The sequence below is a fragment of the Myotis yumanensis genome, unplaced genomic scaffold, assembly GCF_028538775.1.
Source record: "Myotis yumanensis isolate MYYU_CA2020_CCGP unplaced genomic scaffold, mMyoYum1.0.hap1 SCAF_1, whole genome shotgun sequence".
Classification (NCBI taxonomy): Eukaryota; Metazoa; Chordata; class Mammalia; order Chiroptera; family Vespertilionidae; genus Myotis; species Myotis yumanensis.
The window spans coordinates 196,202,596-196,230,044 of record NW_027223752.1 but is presented as its reverse complement, the minus strand read 5'-3'; the positions used below and the strand labels follow the sequence as shown (position 1 = coordinate 196,230,044).

Below are 27,449 nucleotides of genomic sequence, written 5' to 3'. Positions count from 1 at the left end.
GTGTAATGCAGGACAAGGAGGAGAGAATGGTGACTCTTAGGAGGGGTAAGAGGGGAATACAACAATGTTGCAATTTTAGATAGGACAGTGAGGTAGAAAATGACATTTAATTAGAGACTTGAAGGAGGTGAAAAAGCAAACTAGACAATGAGACAAAACAGGAAATGCCAAAATTGGCAGCCATATCTCTCATGAGGAACAAGTAGGCCTCGAACAGAGTCAGAAGGGAAGACAGGATTAGGAGGTGAGAGCAGAGGGATAGAGGAGAGTGAGATATCATAGAGTCTCATAAGCCTTCCATTAGCTCGGGATTTTACTTTGAGTGATGTGCAAAGATACTAGTGCATGAAATCAGGTTTAGATATAGTCTCTTCCCACACACCCTCACTTCCCATATTCGGTGATGTTTGTCAGAAAAAGAAACTCCTAAATATCTGAACAGCACCCATAAATATTTATTTAATGCTGCCCATTGACAGTAGTGTAATAGTCTTGTACAAAACCTGTCTGAGAATACAGGGTAGATTGGAAATAATAGCCAGGTATTAACAAACTTTTTCCCAAAAGTGTCAGGTACTAAATATTTTAGGCTTTGTGGGCCATAAAGTCTCTTAATCCAACCAATTAACTCAGCCTAGGAAGAACAAAAGCAGCCACAATAAACAAATAAGTATGACTGTGTCCCAATAAAATTTTATTTACCAAACCAGGCAGGCTGCCTTGGGCCCACAGCTTTCGTTTGTTAACTCCTGAGAGACAGAGGCACATTCCGAGGCAATAGGGCATGTAAAAGCCTAATTTATAATTTATAAAATAATCATAAAATTAGCCCAGCATTATTAAGAAGTTTACAAAAAGTAACTTTTAGTTTCATTGACAATCAAAATAGGCCAAATTCTAAGCTAAATTCTTCGTGTCATTGTTGAGTCATTGCTGATCTTTGTAAAAAGAGATGAGGTTGTGTGTTGGGAATAGATTCCAGGATAAATAGCAAATTGGATATTAGGAAGTAGAAACAGGAAATCTAGTCCAGCCTTCCCCAATATCTGGCTAGGAATGGAAAGGGGTAACCTAGTGATGATAGTGCAGGGGTACACTAGGTGGTCAATGAGCTACTTTAGTATATGAGATGTAAATTGAAATTATATAGCCTGAGACCATAAAGCCAGAAATAAAAAAGAGGTTGAAGGGGAAAGTGATAATTAAGAGAAGGCCATAGGAAGGAAGTGATCGGTCCATACTGAATACAGGTGAAGAAGTTGGATGTAAACAGGAAGGGAGGACAACTGTATATAGGTGGGTTTTATAGGTATGTGGGCAGAAAAGCAAAGTCCTCCGTGTGATAGCCTCAATTTTGTGAAATAGAAGGCAAGATCATCTTTCTAGGGAGTGGGAGGGAAGAGAGCTGGAGAAGGTGTGTGGATGTTGAGAAGACAGCCTTTTGGGGGAAATAGGGAAGAATGGATTAGCACTGCTGAGGTGCCAGATGAGGGGAGACACTGTGCATCTCTAGTGTTTCTAATATTTAGGGATTGGCGAGATTCTCTTGCAATGTTCACCAGCCTGCAAGTAGAAACAGAGAAGGTAAATTGTCTAGAGTTGATCTAAAAGTTTGATGTTGCCTAAGTCAATATGGAAGAAAGACACAGAGGCAAGAAGTTGAATGCTGCAAGAGTGACTGAAACTTCTGTTCAAACTGGTGTTTTGACTGCTTCTAGAATAGGATTGGTATTTTCCTGACACTGTTCATTGGCTTATAAAATTCATTTCATTTTATTTCCTTCCTCCCCATTTCTACTCTATTAATTAAGCCTCATTTTAAATGCTATCTTTTCTACTAGGCAATTCTTAATCTCTCTTTTGTCAAAGATATACTTTCCCTTCAAATTGCTATTGCATATAGAATTTTTTGCACATTTGTCAATTATAATTTAAACTGCTGTCATATAAGCAAATTGGCAATTGCTACCCTGGCAATCATAGAGTATGAAATAGCTCAAATGTATATTGATTCCTCACTTTATTTACTATGTCTAAGCACTATGCATAAATTATACATAATCTTATCAACCACTGTATAATATCAGAACTATTTCTAGAATTATTTCAGAAATGAGGAGACCATGGCAGAGAGAGTGTAAACACCTCAGCTAGCTTGCTACAGAGGAAGGATTGGTTCTAACATCAGACTTCAGTGTCTTTGTCTTAAGTAACACATCACACTGCTTCCTACAGACTTTTTATTGTTTTGTTTGGGTTGTGATTTGGGGGTTTTTGGTTTCTACTGGATTTCAGACTTATATAAGCAGGGGTTCATATCTTAAATATGTTTTCCTTAGCCCCTAAAGGATGTGTTATATATAACAGTTTCTCAATAAACACAACTAACTAATGGTTCAGAGCCTGGAATCTCACTGATTTATTGGAATGGGGAGTAAGAAAGAACATCCCCAAGGAGTTCTGCTGGCTTGTCGGGTATTTGGTCCTGTGCAAAGTGTCCACAGGAACATTTGGTCCATGCCAAAAGATTTTTGAAATTAAGTCCTGTCCATACTATCCATGCTTAGAAAATGTCCCTGGGTCCAAACAGCCCAGAATGTTTATTTATACGTTTGGTTTACAGGATTAATACATAAAAAAGACTACCATGTTTTATTGGTTCAATAATTGTGTTATGGCTGCATTGCCAATAATGACCCTTCTCACCTCGGGAGCCTAGGTGGCCATAGCACATGGGATGAGGTAGATGGGTTGATATGGACCAAATGTCTCTGTGGACATCTTGGGCAAGACCAAATGTATACTAGTCATTACACTAGAGCACTTACTTCCATTTGAACCAACTTCCAAAGGTAGCCTTTTTCATTAGTTAATCAAGGTGATTTGATCCCTTCTAAAACCTTTAGGTCTGAAAGTAATGTTGTCTTTTGTTTTGTTTTGTTTTTGCATTTTATACAATGCTACTTTTTACTGAGTGCTAGAGTTCCAGAAGGGAGGAGAATATTCTACTCTTTCTTCTAACTTATTTTTTTCAATGAAGTATATGACTGTATGAGATTTTAAATTACATATACTAATGTTAGAACTTTAAGTGATCAAATTTAAAACCTTATTTTTGTGTTTCTGTTTGATTTTTATCACCACAGCCCAGTGACAGCCAGAGAGCTCCCAGGGGACCCTACGGACCTGTCCTGCGGCCACCACCCGGTCTGCCCCCGCCAAGAGGGTTTCCACCAGGCCTTAATCCTCCCTATGGCCCAGGATTTATTCCACCACCCCATCCTCCTCCTTTTTTTCAGCCATCGTGGAACATTCCTCCTCCTCCCTTTGGACCCCTTCCATCAAACCCTATTAGACAACCTCGACCTTTTCCAGTTTATCCAAATTCACCTTTTCAACCAAGGCCTTACCCTCCAGGACCTATTAGGAAGCCAAAACCCTTATATCCCGTTTTTCCATATCCTGATAAACCTCAACCCGTAATTAAAACAACTCCCAAATCTACAACCACAACCCCTACCACTACAGAACCTACCACCACTACAACTACCACCACTTCCACAGAACCCACCACAACAGCCTCCACCACTTCCACAGAACCCACCACAACAGCCTCCACCACTTCCACAGAACCTCCCACAACAGCAACCACCCTCACTTCCACAGAACCCACCACAACAGCCTCCACCACTTCCACAGAACCTCCCACAACAGCAACCACCCTCACTTCCACAGAACCTCCCACAACAGCAACCACCCTCACTTCCACAGAACCTCCCACAACAGCAACCACCCTCACTTCCACAGAACCTCCCACAACAGCAACCACCCTCACTTCCACAGAACCTCCCACAACAGCAACCACCCTCACTTCCACAGAACCTCCCACAACAGCAACCACCCTCACTTCCACAGAACCTCCCACAACAGCAACCACCCTCACTTCCACAGAACCTCCCACAACAGCAACCACCATCACTTCCACAGAACCTCCCACAACAGCAACCACCATCACTTCCACAGAACCTCCCACAACAGCAACCACCCTCACTTCCACAGAACCTCCCACAACAGCAACCACCATCACTTCCACAGAACCCACAACCACACCAGACACCACTTCCACAGAACCCACCACCCCAACATCAGATAACACTTCCACAGAACCCACCACAACAGCCTCCACCACTTCTACAGAACCCACAACCATACCAGATACCACTTCCACAGAGCCCACCACCACTACTTACACAGAAACCACTACAATAGCAACCGCAATTGGTTTCAGAGAAGCCATTTCCAAAACAATCACTACCACTTCCACAGAACCTCCCACAACAGCAACTACCATCACTTCCACAGAACCTCCCACAACAGCAACCACCCTCACTTCCACAGGACCTCCCACAACAGCAACCACCCTCCCTTCCACAGAACCTCCCACAACAGCAACCACCACTTCCACAGAACCCACAACCATCACAACCACCACCATTTCCACAGAATCTCCCACAACAATAGCCACCACCACTTCCACAGAACCAACTACTACAACCATCACCAGCAGCATTTCCACAGAACCAACCATCACTACAACTGAAGCCACCACCTCCTTAACACTACCTACCACTTCAACAGACCTCACTACCACAACATCGGCAGCAACCCCTTCAGCATCTACTACAACTGCTATTCAAAGTACCACTAACTCTCCCTCTACCCCATTGCCCAGTACCACTATCCAAGTGACAACTCCCAATCACACTACATTAAGCACTAAAGCAGCTATCAAAGCAGCTATAAAGCGTTTTTTTGATAATTTTGCTTCCTATTTTGGTTGAAGATATGAGAAATACTCTGACCTATTAGGAAAAATAAACTGCAGCTACTTCATTGGAATCAACCCTGATCTAACCAGCACACCAAAACAATAAAGTACTATTTGAGCAACAATAAGCACCAATTGCTGTCATAATAACTACCACTCTATCCTATATTTTATTACCTACCAACAGCTGGTATGTCATTTTCCCAGAATAAACCAGAAGCCCTTAATTTTTTTTAAAAAAAAAAAAAAAAAGGACATTTAATAAAGGATCTTCTTAAATATAATGAACAGGATTAGTGAACCAACAAAGGATGTTGAGGCATTTTGGGTCTAGCCACAGCGGAGCTGGTAGTGTGCTGAGACTTGATGGGGTAGAAGGATCAAATACTAACACCAGCGGCTAAATGAGAGTTGAGAGAGTTAACAAAAAGCCACCAGTGGGACCTGTTGCTGTGAAGGAATGTAACTACTGCACCATAACACAGCCCCCACCATGGGGAGAGCAGGATAGTACCCACACCTCTCTCCTTCTCCTATTGCTTTTATCACTGGGATCCAATCAAATCTCACAGGCAAGGGAATCCATGTAATAAATTTTTATAGTCATCCTCCCAGAGTAGACAGCTAAGCAGAGAAGGCTGAATTGCTAGTAAGGAACAGGCTCAGTATCTTGAAGCCAAATAAGCAGGCAAGGAAACAATGAGTGTTCCTGGATTCCTGCACAAACAGGGGAAGAGATGGCAGCAAGAAACATTATAAAAGCATATCAATTTTTACTGCCTTTACCTGGAAATGCACATATCTGTGGGAAAACTAAGTAGTAAAAATATAATATAAATTTCAAAGAAAAGGAAAATTAAATTGAGATGGAAATAATATATAAATTTATCAAAATAAACACACAAAAATCTATAATAATAAAAGCATAATATGCTAACTAGACTGGACGTCCTTCTGGACAACCTTCTAGATGAAGGCGGGGCTGTGAGGGAAGCCCGGGTCCCGGGTGCCAGAGAGAAACCAGTGCCGGCTGGAAGGAAGGCCTACCCTTGCATGAATTTCGTGCATCAGGCCTCTAGTATATATTAAAAACCTTAAATGTGTTCTCTTAAATAGATCAGCCTATATTTGTAGGCTTGCAAATATAAAACACAAATAGTATATCTTAATAAATTGACCACTTTATCTCCCTCAAACTATTTCTCAAATCATACAATCATTTTGTATTAATGATGGCATCATTGATTCATTTATTTCTGGATTGAAAAGTCCATTCTAACTATTCTAGCAAATCGAAACATCTGAATGAGACATGAAGCAGCATTTTATTTATTTTATTAAAGTATAATTAAAATGAAATTTTGTTATAGCAGAAAATTACTTTTCAGAATGCAACCAGCAAATATGGTTACAGTCTAACTTGTATGTAATAAACCTAATAAAGCCAGTCAGGTATGTTGCCATCACTTCAAATTTTTGTCTCTGACTCTTGTTCTTTGATTCTTTTACACAAAAATATAACACTAATTCTTTGTAGCATGTATGAAAAGACAAAGTTATATTTATTTGTATCTATGTGCATTTGTCCTTTTAAGAACAACTTTGAACTCCTACTCTAGGGCACTACATACCAGATTTTCCCAATGTCCTTATCAGGTGTCATCACCATAATCTGGTTTATAAACATCAATGCTGCTTATGCATTACAAATAAACTCACACTCCACTCATTTTCCAGCATGGGGCTATCAGAGTTTCTGCCATCATATTGGACTTTTCCTGGGTAACATACCATAAATAATAACATTGCAATCAAACTCTGTGGTTTGATTCCATAGATGCCATCTTCAAAAGTGCCAAGGAGTTTATAAGTGACTGTAGCATTACCTTATTGATGACAAATATCTCTCAAATCACCAAATGTTTTGGTGAAACTTGGGATATTGTAGCTGCTCCTGTGATTTAGCTGCTCAATACCACACTATATAGGCATGAACCAAAAATCTGGACCTACTTAGCCAACTAACAGAATCAAGCTATATAGCTGCCAAAAACAGACGATAGGCCTTCTATACCAGCGCTTTTGCAGTCTGCTCTGCTCTTATAGATCGCCAAGATGTATCGATGCTGAATAAAATCATGAGATATTTCAGGTCCTAGGAATTATAGACTCCACTTTGACCTGATCAGTAAACCTCATGGTCTTTTTATGTTATGTGACAATAAAGTATATAAAGGGTTCCCACCTAAATGCTTAGGATGATAGGGACTTGGATAACTGAGCCAGGTATCTTTCTGTCCCTAAATACTCTGCAGTAAATGCCAGCCAAATTACAAATTTGGGCAGCTTTGTTCCTAAAGACGTGCCACAACAATGTGCCAGTCGAGAAATTGGAACAAATCCACTCATGTGTCATAATTCCAAGTACCTTTCAGGGTTGAGGGTCTTATTCCTCAGCTTTGGAAATTATAAATTGGAAAAAGTGATCTTGAATGTCTTCATGGTAATAGAACAAGAGTTCAATGCCACTATGCAAATTTTGGGAAGACCGCAAGTCAGAAGTTAATAGCTTAGTCTTTGTTGTGCTCCAAACTCCTCAGGCCCTGGATACACTGACTGCCCAGCAAGGAGAAGCCTGTGCAATCATCAAGAAGAATGTTGCTTCTATGTAAACCAAATGGGGCATTGAGTATCTAACCTAAGTCTATTAAAAGGGAGGATTAATATCTTCACCAGATAAATAAAGCAGAGACACTGTATTGTAATGACTTATTTCTAGAAATCAGAGACTGATTTAATGGGTACGGGAAAATGTGATCCAGTTCGTTCTCTTCTGTTTGTTTGTCCTCGTTATAATTTTTTTCTCTCTCTTTGTAGATATTTTACGACTCAGATTTTAACCCATTTTCTCTCTCTCTGAAGCCTCCAGCCCATCTTTTTATAGGTGAAACTTCCAGGGAACTTTTAGAGTTCAGGATAGGCCACCCCAAAATATCCCACAATGATATATTGATTACTTTGAATTAAAGTTACTTGATATGCATCCGGTGCCAGAAGGGCACCTGGACATACCTTGTCTTTTTTAATGCAGGAAATAAATCTCCAATGTGAAGATGTCCTCCCCACTCCTGGAACACACCCTTATTATTAGAGTTAAACAACTCAGAGCTAAAAATTCATTTTAATCAAATCTATTTTTTATGTTTTGTTTTGTTTTTTTTTCAATTTCAGAGAGGAAGGAAAAGGGAGGAAGATAGGAACATGGATGATGAGAGAGAATTATTGATCTTCTACCTTCTGCAGGTCCCCTAATGGAGATAGAGCCCGAAACCATGACCTCCTTGTTCATAGGTCAATGCTCAACCATTAAACCACATGAGCTAGGCTTAATCAAGTATTATTGCCTCCTTTCTGACTTGCTATATGTTTAAATTCTTCATTAATGAAAACCAGATCTTGCTTAGACCCCTTTCTAATGAGCATTAATATTCTTTGTCCTGCATTCAGAAAGCCAAGAGACATATGAAAACATGCTCAAAGTCACTAATAATCCGAGAGATGCAAATCAAAACAACAATGAGGTACCATCTCACACCTGTCAGACTGGCTATCATCAACAAATCAACAAACGACAAGTGCTGGAGAGGATGTGGAGAAAAAGGAACACTTGTGCACTGCTGGTGGGAATGCAGACTGGTGCAGCCACTATGGAAGACAGTATGGAGTTTCCTCAAAAAATTGGAAATGGAACTCCCATTTGACCCTGTGATCCCACTTCTAGGAATATATCCCAAGAAACCAGAAACACCTATCAGAAAGGATATATGTAACCAGATGTTCATAGCAGCACAATTCACCATAGCTAAGATCTGGAAACAGCCTAAGTGCCCATCAGTAGATGAATGGATTAGAAAACTGTGGTACATCTACACGATGGAATACTATGCTGCTGTAAAAAAGAAGGAACTCTTACCATTTGCAACAGCATGGATGGAACTGGAGAGCATTATGCTAAGTGAAATAAGCCAGTCATTGAAGGAAAAATACCACATGATCTCACTCATTCATGGATAATAAAGACCATTACAAACTTTTGAACAATAATAGATACAGAGGCAGAGCTGCCTCAAACTGATTGTCAAACTGCAGTGGGAAGGCCAGGGAGGGTTGGGGGGCAGGAGGGAGGGGGGTAAGAGATCAACCGAAGGACTTGTATGCATGCATATAAGCATAACTAATGGACATAAGACACTGGGGGGTAAGGGAGGCCAGGGGATTGTCAAGGGCAGGGGGTGGGGGGGAGGACACATATGTAATACCCTTTGTAATACTTTTAGCAATAAAAAAAAATGCAAGACATACTTAACCAACAGATTTTAAAAAAATATATTCTTTGTCCTGTAAATTTATCACAAATGTATTGTTTGTCAAAGAGAATAAAGGTGCCTGGTTCTCTCATTTTTTTGAGCCTCATTTTGTGATCTGAGCATCTTATGTGATTCTTCCATCCACATATATTAAGTTGGTTTCTCTCCTGTTAATCTAGACTTGAGTAAATTATATTCTTTTATTACTAATCCAGCTATAAGACTAAAGTAGGAGTGTGGAGGATTCTCCCCCTCCTTGACATTGGGTACTGAGTCAAAGCATATCTGCATCCTATAAAATAGAACCCCATTCTTAGAGGTCATGCACTCTTAGCTGGTTTCAAAAAGTCTTTAGTAGCCGAAACTGGTTTGGCTCGGTGGATGGAGCATCGGCCTGCGGACTGAAGGGTCCCGGGTTCGATTCCAGTCAAGGGCATGTACCTGGGTTGCAGGCACATCCCCAGTGGGAGATGTGCAGGAGGCAGCTGATCGATGTTTCTTTCTCATCGATGTTTCTGACTTTCTGTCTCTCTCCCTTCCTCTCTGTAAAAAATCAATAAAATATATTTTAAAAAAAAAAGTCTTTAGTATGCCATTCCATAGTCCTATTAGGCTATCTGCTTTTATGCAAAGGAGTATGTAAGTAAGAAGAATAAATTCAGCATGCATGAGTTCATTCCACACTCTTTTGCTGGGAAATGAGGGGTTTTTTCTGTTTCTTTTTTCTTTTATTTCAATTTTCTTTTGTATTAGTTTCAGGTGTACAGCTTAGTGGTTAGATAATCATATACTTTACATAGTGTTCCCTTAAATATTTCTAGTACCCCAACTGGCACCATACATAGTTGGGGTACTACTGGCACCATAGGAAATTGAGTTTCTTGATCTGAAAGATATGCTAGAATACCACGTGTGAATACAGCATCCTGTAAGTCCATAGTTTGGGGCTACAGCAAAAGTATCATGGATAGAAAGGAAAATTCAGATCCAGCGCAGGCAATCTCTTTCTCCTCTATTATGGATGGGGTACAGTTTAAGCAACTTGATATCAAATGTCCAGGAGACAGTTCTCAAAAAGGCATTGTTTATTTGCAGACAGAATCAATTTTGTTCAAAACTCTAGGTCTCACTATAATTCTGCTATTATTACTTGACAGAGGATCCATACAGTATGCACAGTTTTGTTGTAGTTGAGCCTTGATTGCTGTTGGTGTCACTGGGAGGAATTGACTTCCAGGCCAATTGGCTGTGGGGACCAGATGTGACTACAGTGGGAGAGCTGCTGTGCAGGAGAAATCCTTATGGAACGGGGTTTGCTTTAGTGGGGCTTTGTTGCTCACTGAGTCTTCCCCTTGAGTGTGTTGCTTATGGATGTGAAGAGTTGTAGTCTGGTATGGTCTCACACTGACTTCTGGGTACACTGATTCTTGGGTCTCCAGGGAGGTGCAAAGTCAGACATTGCCTGGGGCCACCCGGCAGGAGCTACAGAGAGATCTGCAGATTCCTCCTCTTTGTATCAGGTTTGGAAATGCCCAGATGAGGCACAGCTGTGAAGCAAGGCAGGCTGGTGCTGATGCCAGATCTTGGGCCTTTTATTGATAGGTTTGGAGCTCTCTGACCCAGCTGCAGCTTGTTTGACAGAGTTTAGCCTGAGCAAGGACAGGCCATTCATATGCAAAAGCCGCTGTTCACAGCTTGGGTGGGCTGTAAATTGGGTGGGGTGGGGTCTCAGGGAATCATCAAGGTGGAGCAAACAGCAATGGCTGCCAGTCAGCCCTGCACAGGGGAGGTCCCAGCACAGGAACAATGACCACTGGGAGCACCTCCGACTGGAAGAAAGCTGCCCACAAGTTCCTGCCCCAATGCCAGACAGTCCAGTTTCTCCCCATATGTGTCTGGGTCCCCCAGAGCCTTGTCAAGCCCTGGAGCTCAGAGCAAGTGGGAGCTTGTAAATTCAGTTCATGGTGCCAGCCTTTTAAGAGGAGCAACTGGGTCTCCAGAAGCCTATGTATCATTCAGCCACAATCCACACTGGTTTTTATAGCCCATAGTTCTTACTACCCATAAGGACTTCTTTCCCCAGCTCTGGAACCCTGGGCTGGGGGTCTGGTGTGGGGCTGGGACCCCTAGCTCCTCTGGGTGGCCTCCACAGAGGTGATCTCCCTCCTGATTAAAAAAGCAGCACACCAGGACTAGCCCACTCTGCACCTCCGCACCTCCTACCAGTCTCAGCATGCTTTCTTCTTTACCTCTCTAGTTGTAGTACTTCCACTCAGCCAGCTTTCCTACGGTTCTGGATAATAGTTGTTCTATATTTTAGTTGTAATTTTTATGTGGTTGTGGGAGACAGCAAGTACAGGTGTTTACCTATGCCACCATCTTGGTTCTCCTTTGCTCTATTTTTTAAATTCTCTTAGCAACTCTAAATTGATACGACATTACTAATTAATGGTATCTACACTTCAATAAGTGCAGTTACTTTTTAAAGTATGCTAATTAGTTAAGCTATTGGAAAACAATGAGGTAGCACAGTGAAAAAAAAATATTCAAGCTCTGAATTGTGTCAAATTTAAGGTCAGTTCCTATCTTAAATATTTGTGCATTCTTAAGCAAGTTAATTGACATCTTACAGTTCATTTTCTAATCAGTAATCTGGTGATAACATAGATTTCAAAGGTTATTGTGAGAATTAATTAATCTATATGAAGTGATTATCACACAGTCTAGAACATGGTAAGGGCTCAACAAATTATAGCTATTGGAGAAAAAAGAGTAACATCAAATACCATAGTATATTTTTTTCTCAACTGAAAAAAATGGTCTCATATGGATAAATATCTCAGTACCTGGGTTAAGTTAAAACATAAAATTATCTGATTTACTACATCGATTTGCCACAAATTAAAAATAAGATATGTAGTTTTCCATACCTACCATCTTTGATAGGCTAGTACATACTGTATCCATTCAATTGTTCTGATAATGATGATAACAACACATATTTACAGAGTCTAATATATCTTGGAGTATTTTCTTACCCTTTGAGTAGCTATCCACTAGCTATAGGATAATTTCTTAAGCAATTTCCACATTTGACATTTTAATTATCTCAAAAGCCTATTTACAGTACCTTTAAATAAAATTACATTTAATGTTAAATAATATTCTATCCAGAAAATATCAAATTAATATTAAGAAACTATAAAGACTGTGTTTCCTAAGTGTCCCCCTCTCACCATGAGATCTTTCTTTTTATTCCCAAAATTAAGACAAGGTATTTATTTTAGCTATGTTCTTTTTCCCAAATAAGCCAACTCTTAACTATATACATGTCAGTTCTAATACATATGCCTAGACATGTGGAAACTCCAGAATTCATACTATTTTATAGTAGTGGTTCTCAAATAAGACTTCATCTTGTGATCAGTGCAGGGGAGTTTTCAAACTACTTTTGCCTGTCTTTCTGCCCCATAGATTCTGCTAAAATGATCTCAGATAAGGTCTAAAAATTGAGAATTTTATAAAAGCTACCCAGGTAATTTTAAGGTGCAGTCAAGTTTGAAAACTACTATATTAGACTATTCTGCATGCTTTCCCAAGGCCTGGTATGTAGTGAGCAGATCACAGTTCTGTGGATGAAGTTGCCAAATTGGCAACTATAACTGTTATTTCTTTGTTTAAGTAAAGATAATCAACCCAGAAGATTATGTTCCCTCAACCTTTCTCTTAACTCCAATAAAGATCCAGACACTGGTATTTAAGAAGCGATTTTCTGTGGAAGTTCCTGAATTTTCAAACTGTGTCTGTATAATCTTACTATCTGACAAAAGCAAGATTGAACAACAGTTTGTTCCAAGGAAGAATCACCTGCCTAGGTATGTACTTAGAATATAATGTAAAATTTTTTACTTTGAAATTTTAACTTTTGCTCATATTCTCAAGCTTATCATTCTCACAGAATGATATAATGGAATATTAATCAGTATTTAAAAGAAGAAAATCCAGCCATATGCAGCAACATTCATGAACCTGGAGAGCGTTATGCTAAGTAAAATAAACCGGAGAAATACAGCATGGTATTACTTATATGTAGAAGTAAAAAAAAAAAAAGTCAAACTCAGAGAGAGGGTAGAGAAATAGTTTCCAGGAGCTGAGGAATGAGGAAACAGGGAGATGTTGGTAATAGAGTACAAATTTTCAGTTATAATATGAATAAGGTCTCAGGGTCTAATGTATAACACAGTGCTGTATTTGACCAAAAAAAAAAAAGAGTAATTACATGAGGTGATGTATGTGTTAATTAACTCAGGGGAATTTTCTTACAATGTATACATATATCATATTGGATCTTTTAAATAAACTTACAAGTTTGACAATTATACCTCAATAAAGTTGAAGAAAAAATAGTCATGGTACCTAAAACACTGCAGTGTTTTTTAAGAAAAAAAATATTGTCAATGGTAAAGCTCACCACACCTATTATATATCTGAAAGAGTGTATCATGAAGAACATTTGTGAAGATTGGTTGCACAATTTACATCTCCTGCTGATATATTTTAATGATCTTTAAAGGATATTATGAGTAGGAGAGTCTTAAAGATACATAGACTTGCATTTATGTTGTTTTGATCTGAGTTGGGTGTTTTTTATTTTATGTGTTTTTAAATGACCTTCAAAGAGAGCATATTAAAAGACCACGTTTAAGAGGGTGGCCTTATGAGCATATCACTGTGGAATCTGTGGACCTCTCTTCCTATGTCATTTTCAAAGCTGGCACACCACTTGGGGTCAAAGTAATAGACACCACTTTGACCCCAAGGCAATCTGTCAGCATGATGGTGTTTAAATTTTTCTCTTTTTTTTTTTAAAGTTATCTTTATTGTTGACAGATGCCCCCTTTTTTCCCATTGACCCCTTCTAGCCCACACCCATCCCACCACCAATGAACACAGTATATTCTTCCACTTGTTTATAGCTTCCTCTATCTCTTTTTCCAAGTAAATTTATTCCTAAGTATCTTTTTTTTGTTGCAATTGTAAATGGGATTGTTTTTATAGTTTCTATTAATGAGAATTCATTATCCTATATAATAAAAGCCTAATATGCTAAGTGTCCGGTCATCCAGTGACCGGTCGATTGTGCAATCAAAGTGTAATATGCTAATGATATGCTAAGGCTGCTCAACTGCTCGCTATGGCATGCACTGACCACCAGGGGCAGATGCTCTGACTAGTAGATTAGCTTGCTGCTGGGGTCCGGCTGATCGGGACTGAGCAAGATGGGTCGGACATGCCCTAGAGCCCTCCTGCAGTCCCTCCCTGGCTGGCCAACCTCCCACGTCCCTCCCCAGCCAGCTGGCTCCAATCCAATTGGGATTGGGTGAGATGGGGCCAGACATGCTCTGGAGCCCTCCCACGGTCCCTTCCCAGCTGGATCGTGCACTGGTGAGGTCCCTCAGACTGGCCTGCACCCTCTCACAATCTGGAACCCCTTGGAGGATGTCAGAGAGCCAGTTTCAACCTGATCCTGCAGGCCACTCCCCTCGGGAGGGCGCCAGACCCAGGGCTCAAGGCTGGTGAGCACTGCTGCAGCAGCACAAGCCTCTCCCGATCAGGACTGATTGGGCTCGAGCCCGTGGCAGGCACAGTGAGGCCGGGAGGAGCAGGAGCAGCAGGTCGGAGCTGCTGGCAGCATTGGACTGTGGGTTTCACCCAATCCCCGCAGGCCACCCAGAGGGACCCCACCCATGCATGAATTCGCGCACCAGGTCTCTAGTTGCTGTATAAAAATGCCATTCATTTTTGGGTGTTGATTTTGTATCCTGCTACATTGCCAAATTCATTTGTTAAATCTAATATTTTCTTTGTGGAGTCTTTAGGGTTTTCTATGTACAATATCATGTCATCTGCAAATAATAACAATTTTACTTCCTCCTTTCCAATTTGGATGCCTTTTATGTTTTCTTCTTGTCTGATCACTGTGGCTAAGACTTCCAGAATAATGTTGACTAAGAGTGGTGAAAGCAGACATCCCTGTCTTGTTCCTGTTCTTAGGGGAAATGATTTTAGTTTTGCCCATTAAGTGTGATGTTAACTATAGGTTTTTGGCTTTTATTATGTTGAGGTATGATCCCTCTATTCCCACTTTGCTAAGAGTTTTTATCAAAAATAGGTGTTGGATTTTGTCAAATGCTTTTTCTGCATCTATTGATATGATAATGTGATTTTTGTCTTTCAATTTGTTTATGTGATGTCTCAGAATTATTGATTTGCAAATATTGTACCAGCCTTGCATCCCTGGAATAAATCCCACTTGTCATGGTGTATGATCTTTTTAATATATTGCTAGATCCAATTTGCTAATATTTTGTTGAGGATTTTAGCATCTATGTTCATCAAGAATATTGGCCTGTAATTCTCTTTCTTTGTAATGTCTTTGTCTGGTTTTGGAGTTAGGATATTGCAGGCCTCATAAAAAGAGGTTAAAAGTGTTCCTTCCTCTTGGAATTTTTGAAATAGTTTGAGGAGGGTAGGTGTTAGTTCTTCTTTGAATGTTTGGTAAAACTCCCCTGTGAAGCTGTCTGGACCAGAGCTTTTGTTTGCTGGAAGTTTTCTGATTACTGCTTCTATTTCATCAGTTGTTATTGGCCTATTCAGGTTTTCTCCTTATTCCTGATTCAGTTTTAGAAGATTGTATTATTTTAGGAATTTGTCCAGTTTTTCCAGCTTGCTGGCATATAGTTGTTCATAGTATTTTCTTACAATTCTTTGTATTTCTGTGGTGTCAGTTGTTATTTCACCTGTTTTGTTTCTGATTTTATTTATTTAGGTCATCTCTTTGTTTCTTTTTTTTTCTTTATTGACTAAGGTATTACATATGTGTCCCTATCCTCCCATTGCCCCCTCTTCCCCCCGCTCATGCCTTCACCCCACTGGTGTCTGTGTCCATTGGTTATGCTTATATGCATGCATACAAGTCCTTTGGTTGATCTCTCCCACTTACCCCCACCTTTCCCTGCCTTCCCTCTGAGATTTGACAGTCTGATCGATGTTTCACTGTCTCTGGATCTACTGTTGTTCATCAATTTATGTTGTTCATTATATTCCTTAAATGAGTGAGATCATGTGATATTTATCTTTCTCCAACTGACTTATTTCGCTTAGCATAATGTTCTCCAGTTCCATCCATACTGTTGCAAATGGTAGGAATTCCTTCCTTTTTACAGAAATGTAGTATTCCATTGTGCAGATGAACCACAGTTTTTTAATCTACTCATCTGCTGATGGGCACTTAGGCTGTTTCCAAATATTAGCTATTGTAAATTGTGCTGCTATGAACATAGGGGTGCATATGTTTCTTGATGAGTCTGGTTAAAGGTTCATCAATCTGCATCTTTTCAAAGAGCCAGCTCTTGGTTTAATTGGTCTTTCGTACTGTTTTTTAGACTCTATGTCATTTATTTCTGCTTTGACATTTATTATTTCTTTCCTTCTACTTATTCTGGGCTTTTCTTGTTGTTCTCTAAGTTGTAGGGTTAGTTTATTACTTTTATTTTTTAGGTAGGCCTGTGGTGTTTTGAATTTTCCTCTTAGGAATGCTTTTGCTGTGTCCCATAGATTTGGGGTAGTTGTGTGTTCATTTTCATTTGTTCAAGGAATATTTTTCTTTCTTTCTTGATCTTACTGGTAACCCACTTATTGTTTAATATCATGCTATTTAGCCTGCATATGTTTGAATGTTTTTGAGTGTTTTTACTGTAGTTGATTTCTAATTTCATGCCATTGTTATCCAAGCATACGTTTGATATGGTTTCAGTCTTCTTGAACATGTAGAGACTTGTTTTGTGTCCTAACATGTGGTCTATCTTTGAAAATGACCCATGTGCCCTTGAGAAGAATGTATATTCTGCAAATTTGGGGTGAAGTGTTCTATAAATGTCAATTAAATCCACCGGAACTAGTGTGTCATTTAGAGTCACTATTTCCTTGTTGATTATTTTATCTGGGAGATCTATCCGGTGAAGCCAATGGGATGTTGAAGTCTCCTACTATAATTTTATTACTGTCAATCTCGCACTTAAAGTCCTCCTGAGGTTTTTTATATATATATATTTAGGTGCCCCTACATTGGGTGCATATGTGTTTATCAAGGTTATATACTTTTGTTGAATCAATCCCTTTAGTATTATGTAGTGACCTTTGTTGTCTCTTATGATGGCCTTCGTTTTGAAGACTATTTTATCAGTTCTTTTTGTTTGCTTGTTTCTATTCGCATGGAAAATTATTTTCCATCCTTCACTCTCATCCTGTGTCAGTCTTTTGTTCTGAGGTGGGTCTCTTGTAGACAGCATATATTTGAGTCATATTTTCATATCCATTCAGCTATCTTATGTCTTTTGATTGGAGCATTTAATCCATTTTCATTTAATGTTATTATTGATAGGTACTTATTTAATTTTTATGTCTATATCTCTCTCTCTATTTCTTCTCATTATTACAGCAGTCCCTTTAACATTTTTTGCAATGCTGGTTTGGTAGTGGCAAACTCCTTTAGCCTTTTCTTTTTCTTTTTTTTCTTTTTTTGTCTGGGAAACTCTGTATTTCACCATATATTCTGAATTAAAGACTTCCTGGATATAGGAAGTACTCTTGGTTTCAGATTGTTACTTTTCATTACATTGAATATTTCATGCCATTCCCTTCTGGCATACAGAGTGATGAAAAATCAGCTGACAGACTTATGAGAGCACCTTTGTAGGTAACAAATTGCTTTTCTCTTGCTGTTTTTAAGATTCTTTTTTTGTCAAGCTACTAGACTTAATACATGAATTTGGCAATGTAGCAGGATACAAAATTAACCCCAAGAAATCTGAGGCATTTCTATACACCAATAGTGAACTTTCAGAAAGAGAGATTAGAAAAACAATCCCATTTACCATCGCACCAAAAAAATTAAGATACCTAGGAATAAACTTAACTAAAGAGGTTAAAGACCTCTACTCAGAAAACTACAGGACGTTGAAAAAAGAGATAGAGGAAGACATAAACAGATGGAAGAACATACCATGTTCTTGGATTGGTAGAATCAACATCATTAAAATGTCCATACTACCCAAAGCAATCTATAAATTCAACGCACTTCCCATTAAAATACCAATGGCTTTCTTCAAAGATCTAGAACGAACTCTCCAAAAATTCATCTGGAATAAAAAAAGACCCCGAATAGCTGCAGCGATCCTGAGAAAGAACAAAGTAGGTGGGATCTCAATGCCAGATATCAAACTGTATTACAAAGCCACTGTTCTCAAAACTGCCTGGTACTGGCACAAGAACAGACATATAGATCAGTGGAATAGAATAGAGAGTCCAGAAATTAGCCCGAACCAATATGCTCAATTAATTTTTGACAAAGGAGGCATGAACATACAATGGAGCCAAGATAGTCTCTTCAATAAATGGTGTTGGGAAAATTGGACAGATATATGCAAGAAAATGAAACTAGAGCACCAACTTACACCATACACAAGAATAAACTCAAAATGGATAAAGGACTTAAATGTACGACAGGAAACCATAAAAATTCTAGAAGAATACAAAGGCAACAAAATCTCAGACTTATGCCAAAACAATTTCTTCACTGATACAGCTCCTAGGGCAGTTGAAACTAAAGAGAAAATGAACAAATGGGACTACATCAAAATAAAAAGCTTCTGCACAGCAAAAGAAACCATCAACAAAACAACAAGAAAACCCACCTCGTGGGAAAACATATTTGCCAACGTCATATCTGATAAGGGCTTAATCTCCAAAATTTATAGGGAACTCATACAACTTAACAAAAAGAAGATAAACAATCCAATCAAAAAATGGGCAAAGGATCTAAATAGACACCTTTCAAAAGAGGACATTCAGAAAGCCAAGAGGCATATGAAAACATGCTCAAAGTCACTAATCACCCGAGAGATGCAAATCAAAACAACAATGAGGTACCATCTCACACCTGTCAGAATGGCCATCATCAACAAATCAACAAACGACAAGTGCTGGAGAGGATGTGGAGAAAAAGGAACACTTGTGCACTGCTGGTGGGAATGCAGACTGGTGCAGCCACTATGGAAGGCAGTATGGAGGTTACTCAAAAAATTGGAAATGGAACTCCCATTTGACCCTGTGATCCCACTACTAGGAATATATCCCAAGAAACCAGAAACACCAATCAGAAAGGATATATGTAACCAGATGTTCATAGCAGCACAATTCACCATAGCTAAGATCTGGAAACAGCCTAAGTGCCCATCAGTAGATGAATGGATTAGAAAACTGTGGTACATCTACACGATGGAATACTATGCTGCTGTTAAAAAGAAGGAGCTCCTACCATTTGCAACATCATGGATGGAACTGGAGAGCATTATGCTAAGTGAAACAAGCCAGTCAATGAAGGAAAAATACCACATGATCTCACTCATTCATGGATAATAAAGACCATTACAAACTTTTGAACAATAATAGATACAGAGGCAGAGCTGCCTCAAACTGATTGTCAAACTGCAGTGGGAAGGCCAGAGAGAGTTGGGGGGCAGGAGGGAGGGGGGTAAGAGATCAACCGAAGGACTTGTATGCATGCATATAAGCATAACTAATGGACATAAGACACTGGGGGGTAAGGGAGGGTAGGGGTTTGTCAAGGGCGGGGGGGGGAAAAAGGACACTTATGTAATACCCTTTGTAATACTTTAAGCGGAAAAAAAAAAAAAAGATTCTTTTTTTGTCTTTAATTTTTTGGCATTTTAATTATTTTTGCATCTGTGTGTGGGCCCGTTTGGGTTCTTCTTGCTTGGAACTCTCTGTGCCTACTGAACTTGTGTGACTTTTTCCTTCACCAGGTTAGGGAATTTTTTCTGACATTAGCCCTTCAAACAGGCTCTCTATCCTTTGTTCACTTCCTTCACCTTCTGGTACTCCTATGATGTGAATATTGCTATGTTTCATATTGTCCCACAGCTCCCTTAAGCTGTCCTCCTGTTTTTTCTTTTTCTTTTTTTCTGGTTTTCTGAGTGATTTTTTTCCTACTTTGTCTTCTGATTTACTGATTCAATTCCCCTAATCTGCTGTTTAGTCCTTCCAATGTCTTCTTTATTACTGCTATGTCATTCTTTATAACTGATTGGTCATTTTTCATAGTTTCTGTATCTTTTCTCATGCTGTTGAGCATTCTTGTAATTATTCTGAACTCTATTTTCTTATTATTTAAATCTTCTTCTGGTGAATTCTCTTGTTCTTTCATTTGTATCTTGGTCTTTTTGTCTCCCAATTTTGACTGACAGTTTGGGCTTGTTTGTATGTATTAGGTAGATCTGCTATGACTCCCGGTTTCTTTGGAGAGTCTCTGGTGTAGGAAAATGTCAGACACTGTTGGTGACTGGCTCTGAGGAACCTGTTTGGAGCTATCAGCAATCCACAGCTTGTGGCTCCCTCTGCTGATGCTGGTGCCTTTGGAAAGGTGTGCACCAAGGTCTGCTTTAACTAGCCTCTGGTCCAGAAGGAAATCAGGCAAAGTCTAAAGCAGGGGTCCTCAAACTTTTTAAACAGGGGGCCAGTTCACTGTCCCTCAGACCATTGGAGGGCCAGACTATAGTTTTAAAAAAAACTATGAACAAATTCCTATGCACACTGCACATATCTTATTTTGAAGTAAAAAAAAACAAAACAGGAACAAATACAATATTTGTATTTGCATGTGGCCCGAGGGCCGTAGTTTGAGGACCCCTGGTCTAAAGCATCCAAAGATCCACCTCTGCCTGCAGTCTGATTGTAATTCTCAGCCTCTTAATGAGCCTAAGGCAATAGACAACGCAAAGCATAGACTCCCCAGGGTGGGTCCAGAGGTCTTCCAATAAGGTGCAATAATTGCTTTAAACCAATCCCCACGCCCCAGCAAAAGATGCCTGAATGGTAAAGGTCTACCTGAGAAAAATGTCCTTTGCAATATAGGGGAATGACTCGGCATAGGAAAACAGGGTGGCTGCCTTGCAAGCTCTAACCCCAGAGCCCTCAACCCTGGATTCTCCTCACACAGCTCTTGTCTATTCTGCCCTTCCTCTGCCAGAACCCAAGGTGAGTGGCTGTGCACAAAAGTTTTTGTGTTAGCCCTTTAAGAGGGTGCCTACATTTCCAGGCATCTCTTCCTGCCAGACAGCAGCCCCATTGCTTTTTACAACCAAATGTTATGTGGGCACCTGCTGGGGTCCAACCCCAGCAGGTCCAGGAGTCCCCAAAGGTGTGGACAGAGTCGGCGAAGAAGGAATGACACAGAGACAGCCTTCAGTTGATCAGCAGCCTAGTCAGGACCTCTAGCCAGGATCTCCAGCCAAAGTTCTGGTTAGGATCTGATCAGGATCTGATGAGGATCTGATGTTTATTGTCTTGTTTCATCCGTATTTATACCAGCCGATTTTAATCCTGTCAATTTCTATTACAAAGGTTAGGGCGTTTCTTATCTCCATTCCAGGGAGTAAAGATTATGTAGATTAACTACCCTCCTGGCATTTAGTTAAGGGGTTGTATCCCCTCCCTAACCTCAGGGAAAAATCCCCACCTGGGGAAACAACCTTTCTCGGAGAGGTGACCTTGGTTAAAACACATGGCGCTAAGGAGAGCAAGCATATTAAGAACAATATGCTATATATGCCAGGTCCCTTGAAACATATGCTGTGCAGATGTTTCTTTCCTGCAGCAAGAATAGACCGGCTTCTGGCAGGCACCTTTCTCAGTTCTGGTGTTTTGGACTGAGAAGCCCAGCTTGGGGTTTAGAACCCAGAGTTCTCAGTGGGAACCCCCCACTGATGAGCTATCCCTCCAGAACTTCAGCTACTGTCCTCTCACGCCTCCACATTTCCTACCAGTTCTCTATGCAGTCTCAACTTTATGTGCTTGATTATAAGGTTTCTCTCCAGCTAGTCTTCAATTGATTGTTTAGGATAGTTCTTCTATATTTTAGTTATAATTCCAGTTTGGTCCTGGGAGAGTGTCAGTGTAGCTGCCACTTAATCTGCCACCATTTTGGAATTCTGAACTTTGCTTTTCCAGAGCACAGTTGCCATGTCCTTGTGATATATTGCTGAAAACAATAATCAATTAATAATAGGACTAAATAATCTTTTTTCTAATTCAGTCACTGATTGAAAATAATTCACTTTTGGAAATCACTTGGGAAAAATAATAACAGGGCAGTAATACCTTAGTAAATTGATGTTAAAGGAAAGACGGATGTTGCACAATTCATTTTTCTTCAGAAAAATCTAACAGAGAAATTAAAATTTTAAATAATTTTATCTCATTATAATTTTGGTTTGCATTTCCCTAACAGCAAATAAAATGGAGAATCTTTTCATTTATATCTGTTGGCCATTTGTGTACATTCTTGGGAGAAATGTCTATTCAGGTCCTTTGCCCATTTTCTAATTGGGTTGTGTGTTTTCTTATAGTTGTTGTTGAGTTGTATGAGTTCTTTATCTATTTTGGATATTAATTCCTTATCAGGGTATCCTTTTGAAATATGTCCTCCCACATAGACAATGGGGTTGGGAGGGCCCAGGGTGTGGGGAGGAAGAGAGTGGGCTGGAAGCGGTTAATGGGGGGAAAAGGAGGACCTTTGTAATACTTTCAACAATAAGGATTTTTTAAAATAAATAAATATGTCCTCTCATTTTTGTTTTATTGGCAGTTTCTTTTGCTGTGTAGATTTTAAGTTTGGTATAGTCCCATTCATTTATTTTTACTTTTACTTTCCTGGATTTTGAAGTCAAATTCATAAAATCCTCTCTAAGACGAAGATCCATAAGTTTAGTACCTATGTTTTCTTGTATGTAATTTATTTTTTCAGGTCTTATATTTAGGTCTTTGATCCATTTTGAATTAATTTTTGTACAAGGGAACAAATTGTAATCTAGTTTCATTGTTTTGCATGTAGCTTTACAATTTCCAGAACCATTTATTGAAGAGGCTTTTTTTTTTCTCCACTATGTTTTTGGTTCCTTTATTGAAAATTATTTGCCAATTCTGTTCCATTGGTCTGATTGTCTGTTTTTATGCCAATACCATGTGGGTAAAAGGAGTCAAATATATGGTGACTAAAGGAAATTTTACTTTGGGTGGGGAGCACAATGTAATATTCAGATGATGTATTATGGAATTATACACTTGAAACCTATATAATTTTATTAACCAACTTCATCCCAATAAATTTTTTTAAAAAAATAAAGCTACTGTCCTATCAGAAAAAGAAATGCTATATGTTAATAAAGCATTTGCATTTTTCTAGAAAAACATAACTGTGTTAAAAAACTACTTTTTGCAGTAGTACAATCACATTGACACCATCCAGGTCAAAAATCTACAGAAATTTATAAATTTTTACTAATTTTAACAAACATTATTAAAAGTAAACACAAATAAGTTATGTCTCTCCAATGTAGTCACCACTGGAGGCCAAAGATTTTCCATAAATGTTTTTATTTTCAAAATTTATTTTAAAATTATCTGGAGTTACCTTTATTAAAATATAACAAATCAATTTTGTTATAAAATATCAAAAACATAATAGTATTGCCATGCATGTATGCTTCTTCCTTTCTCCAAAATTTTAAGCGTATCTTTAAAAGGCAGTTGTTCTTTTTCTTTTCACATTACATAACATGTACTGAAATCCTTTCTAAACTTTTATTCTAAATTAAGAAAAATATTGTAATCAATTTTACTAACCACTGGTAATCTTATCCTGCTTTCAGGGGCAACATTAAAGAATGAAAATATCAACTTTCGTCTTCAGCCTATTGGCTCTTATTGCATGTTTCATGGTAAGTCGTCCACCTCCCCCCCCCCCCAGTCCTAAAAACTCTTGATATACTTTGTATTAATTATAACTTCAAACAAAGCTTGATACCAATTATGCCCTCCTTTTTATAACAATATGATGTCAAGATGATCATTATAGACTTATTCCTATTTTCCTTTTTCTTTCTCTTCTACATATGACTTTCTGGTTAGCAGTTGTGAGCATGAAGGAATGGAAGGCAGGTAGAATCTGGGGGGTTATCTCTTACTAGAAGCATCTCTTCCCTCTTTTTTTTTTCAAAATCAAACTGTCAAAAAGATAATTGAAGCTTACTCAATCTTTTAATGCTACAGGGAATGGGAAAGTAGAAAGTTTGAGATAAATTTTGTAAAAAGACAACATGATAAATTGAACTGAAATCAATATATCAAATGAAAACTTCTTAGGTCAATGATTATAATTATCAAATGTATCATGCAAGAATAAACCACTTTTTTGGAAGCATTCTCCCATACATTGTGGCAAATATGACTCCTCTGTCCACATTAATAAATTTAGCTTCAAATTTTCTAAAAATGTTAATAGATTAGAATATAAGGAATTTCCACAGACAAGTACACTTGACAAAGTTAGGTAAAATGTTATCTAATGTTGTTGACTAGAGCAATTTTCAGAGAAAATGCTATCTTTTTTCCCTTTCCTACAACCCTCTGTTTCATACTGACAATAGGCAACTTCTAAGGAGCTGTGTGCAAAATATCATTCTTTTAAAGAGTCTTGGAGATTCTTATAAGCTAATGGCATGTTTCTATTCCAGAAGCCTGAACTGCATGACTAATGCAACTTAAGACTAATTATTTTCTAGTTCATAAGATTACTAGAGGCCCAGTGTATGAAAATTCATGCACTCAGTGGGATCCCTCAGCCCAGCCTGCACCCTCTCACAGTCTAGGACCCCTCGGAGGATGTTCACCTGCCAGCTTAGGCCCACTTCCTGGGGTATCAGGCCTCAGCTGCCAGTCAGACATCCCTCTAGCAGCAGTCCAGGAGCCCTCGGGGGATGTCCAACTGACAGGAAGTAGGCCTAAGCCACAGCCAGATATCCTTAGTGCTGCCGAGGAGGCAGGAGAGGCTCTCACCACCGCTGCTGTGCTCACAGCAGTCAGCCCGGCTTGTGGCTGAGTGAAGCTTCCCCTATGGAAGCGCACTGACCACCAGGGGGCAGCTCCTGCATTGAGCATTTGCCCCCTGGTGGTCAGTGTGTGTCATAGTGACTGGTTGTTCTCAATCATTCCACTGTTAGGGCCAATTTTCATATTACCCTTTTATTAAATAGGATAGAATCCAATTGATATAAGAAGCAGGGGATGTCCTAAAAAATATATGAATTTAGTACATGGATTTTTCTCACATGACAGTTAAACTTTGCAAAAATCCTGGAAGGTTAAACAGGTACTTAGGATGCACAAATACATAGTATGGTATAGCAAATGAGGTAAGCCCTCAATAATGAAACAAGTGAGTGAATTGGCTTCTACATGGCTAGGGGCAGAACATCTGTCAACAACTGTCCACTAAGCTGTTCTGGTTAAACTGTCAATCTGGCAGTTCCTAATCCCTAAGAAAAATAGGGGAAAAAATGTAATAAGAAATTACTAAAAATATACTAACATCCTTAGTATAAATCAAACTGACTATAAGCACTTTTCAAAGAGCCTAGTCCAGTCAGTATTTCCCAAAACTTTACAAACATAATAGGAATTTGTTGAAATGCAGATTCTTATCCAGTAAATCTGCATGGAGCCCATAAGTCTACATTTTTTACAAGTTCTCAGGTAATACTGATTATGCTGGTCAGTAAATATTTTGGATAGTAAGGTCAGGTCAGTGGAGTCCATAAAACAAAACTGAGAAAAACTAGGATTTTCTTTTAGGGTTTTCTTCCCCTCAACTATCTTCATGTGAAGAACATTATGCTACTTGCCTTGTGCAAAAAAAAAAGGAATTAACAGACAATTCAAGTCAGGGCAATTTCTGCTTATCACTAACTCATGTATTACATACACCTTAAAATATTTGTTGAACATCTGCTGTCTACCATACACTATTCTAGATGCTTAGTAAATGGCAGTGAGCAAAACAGACAAAACCTCATTAATGGCCAAAGCTGGTTTGGCTCAATGGATAGAGCGTCGGCCTGCGGACTCAAGGGTCCTGGGTTCGATTCCGGTCAAGGGCATGTACCTGGGTTGCGGGCACATCCCCAGTGGGGGGTGTGCAGGAGGCAGCTGATCAATGTTTCTCTCTCATCGATGTTTCTGGCTCTCTATCTCTCTCCCTTCCTCTCTGTAAAAAATCAATAAAATATATTTTTTTAAAAAAACCTCATTAATGTCATGGAGCATATATGTAATTCAGGAATGGGAGAAGGAAATGTTGAATGTTAGAAGGGGTGAGAGGGGGATAAAACAAGGTTGCAATTTTAGATAGAGCAGCTGGGTAGAAAATAACATTTAATGAAAGACCTTTATTGCTTGGGTGAACAGAAATCACCTACAGTGGGGCCTTGACTTACGAGTGTCCCAACTAATGAGTTTTTTTGAGATACGAGCCGTCTCTCGGCCGATTTTTTGCTTTGAGTTGCAAGCTCAAAAAAATTCGGGTTACTAGCCAGCTTCAGATATCCCACCGCTAGTTGGCGCAGCGAACGTCATAGTGATTTGACATATGAGTAATTTGAGTTATGAGCTCCGTCACGAAATGAATTAAATTCGTAAGTCAAGGCCCCATTGTATATTATAAAAGCAATTAGTACACTAGATACCACCCTCTCCCCTATGCAAAGAGAGTCCTCCTGCAATTAGCTACTCTAAATGTCCACACCATCAATTTTTCCCTCTATCAGTTATTCCAACACAAAAACATATAGTAATATCACCTACATGTTTTGGTTTATTTTGTTTTTAATTCTGCACTGATCTGACATCTCCCACAAATCACTATGGAACATTTTGACAATTTCCTATACATCCCCACTTCTTCAATTCTCTCTTCAACCTACTCCAAGTCAACTTTGCCCACATCTTTTGAATTAAAGTACTCTTGTCAAGTTATACTCCAAATGGCCATGCACAATGGTCAATTTTCCGTCTTCATCATAGCGATGTTTAAATGCTATTTGACATGATCACTATCCTACTTCAAAATGATTTTGTTCTTTTTACCCTGTTTTCTTCTCCTGACTTTTCTCCTACTTCACTGGCCACTCCTTGTTGTTTTCGGGACACACTATCTCTTCCTGACCTCTGAATGTCAGAGTACCCTGAAGTCAGAGTCCTCATACCCTACCTCTTCTTCCTCTGTAACCACAAACCCAGTTGTTTTGGCCAAAACTTGAAGTCCTTCTTGATTCTATCAC

General features: G+C 39.1%; 1 protein-coding gene across 1 annotated transcript; it reads left to right on the top strand.

The window, feature by feature from the left end:
• The first annotated feature begins 1,632 nt into the window (after window positions 1–1,632).
• Window positions 1,633–4,841, top strand: LOC138994025 (uncharacterized). The gene is made up of 2 exons (XM_070393652.1): window positions 1,633–1,728; window positions 3,147–4,841. The coding sequence occupies exons 1-2, from the start codon at window positions 1,633–1,635 to the stop codon at window positions 4,839–4,841; spliced, it is 1,791 nt and encodes a 596-aa protein (XP_070249753.1).
• The last annotated feature ends 22,608 nt before the right edge of the window (window positions 4,842–27,449 follow it).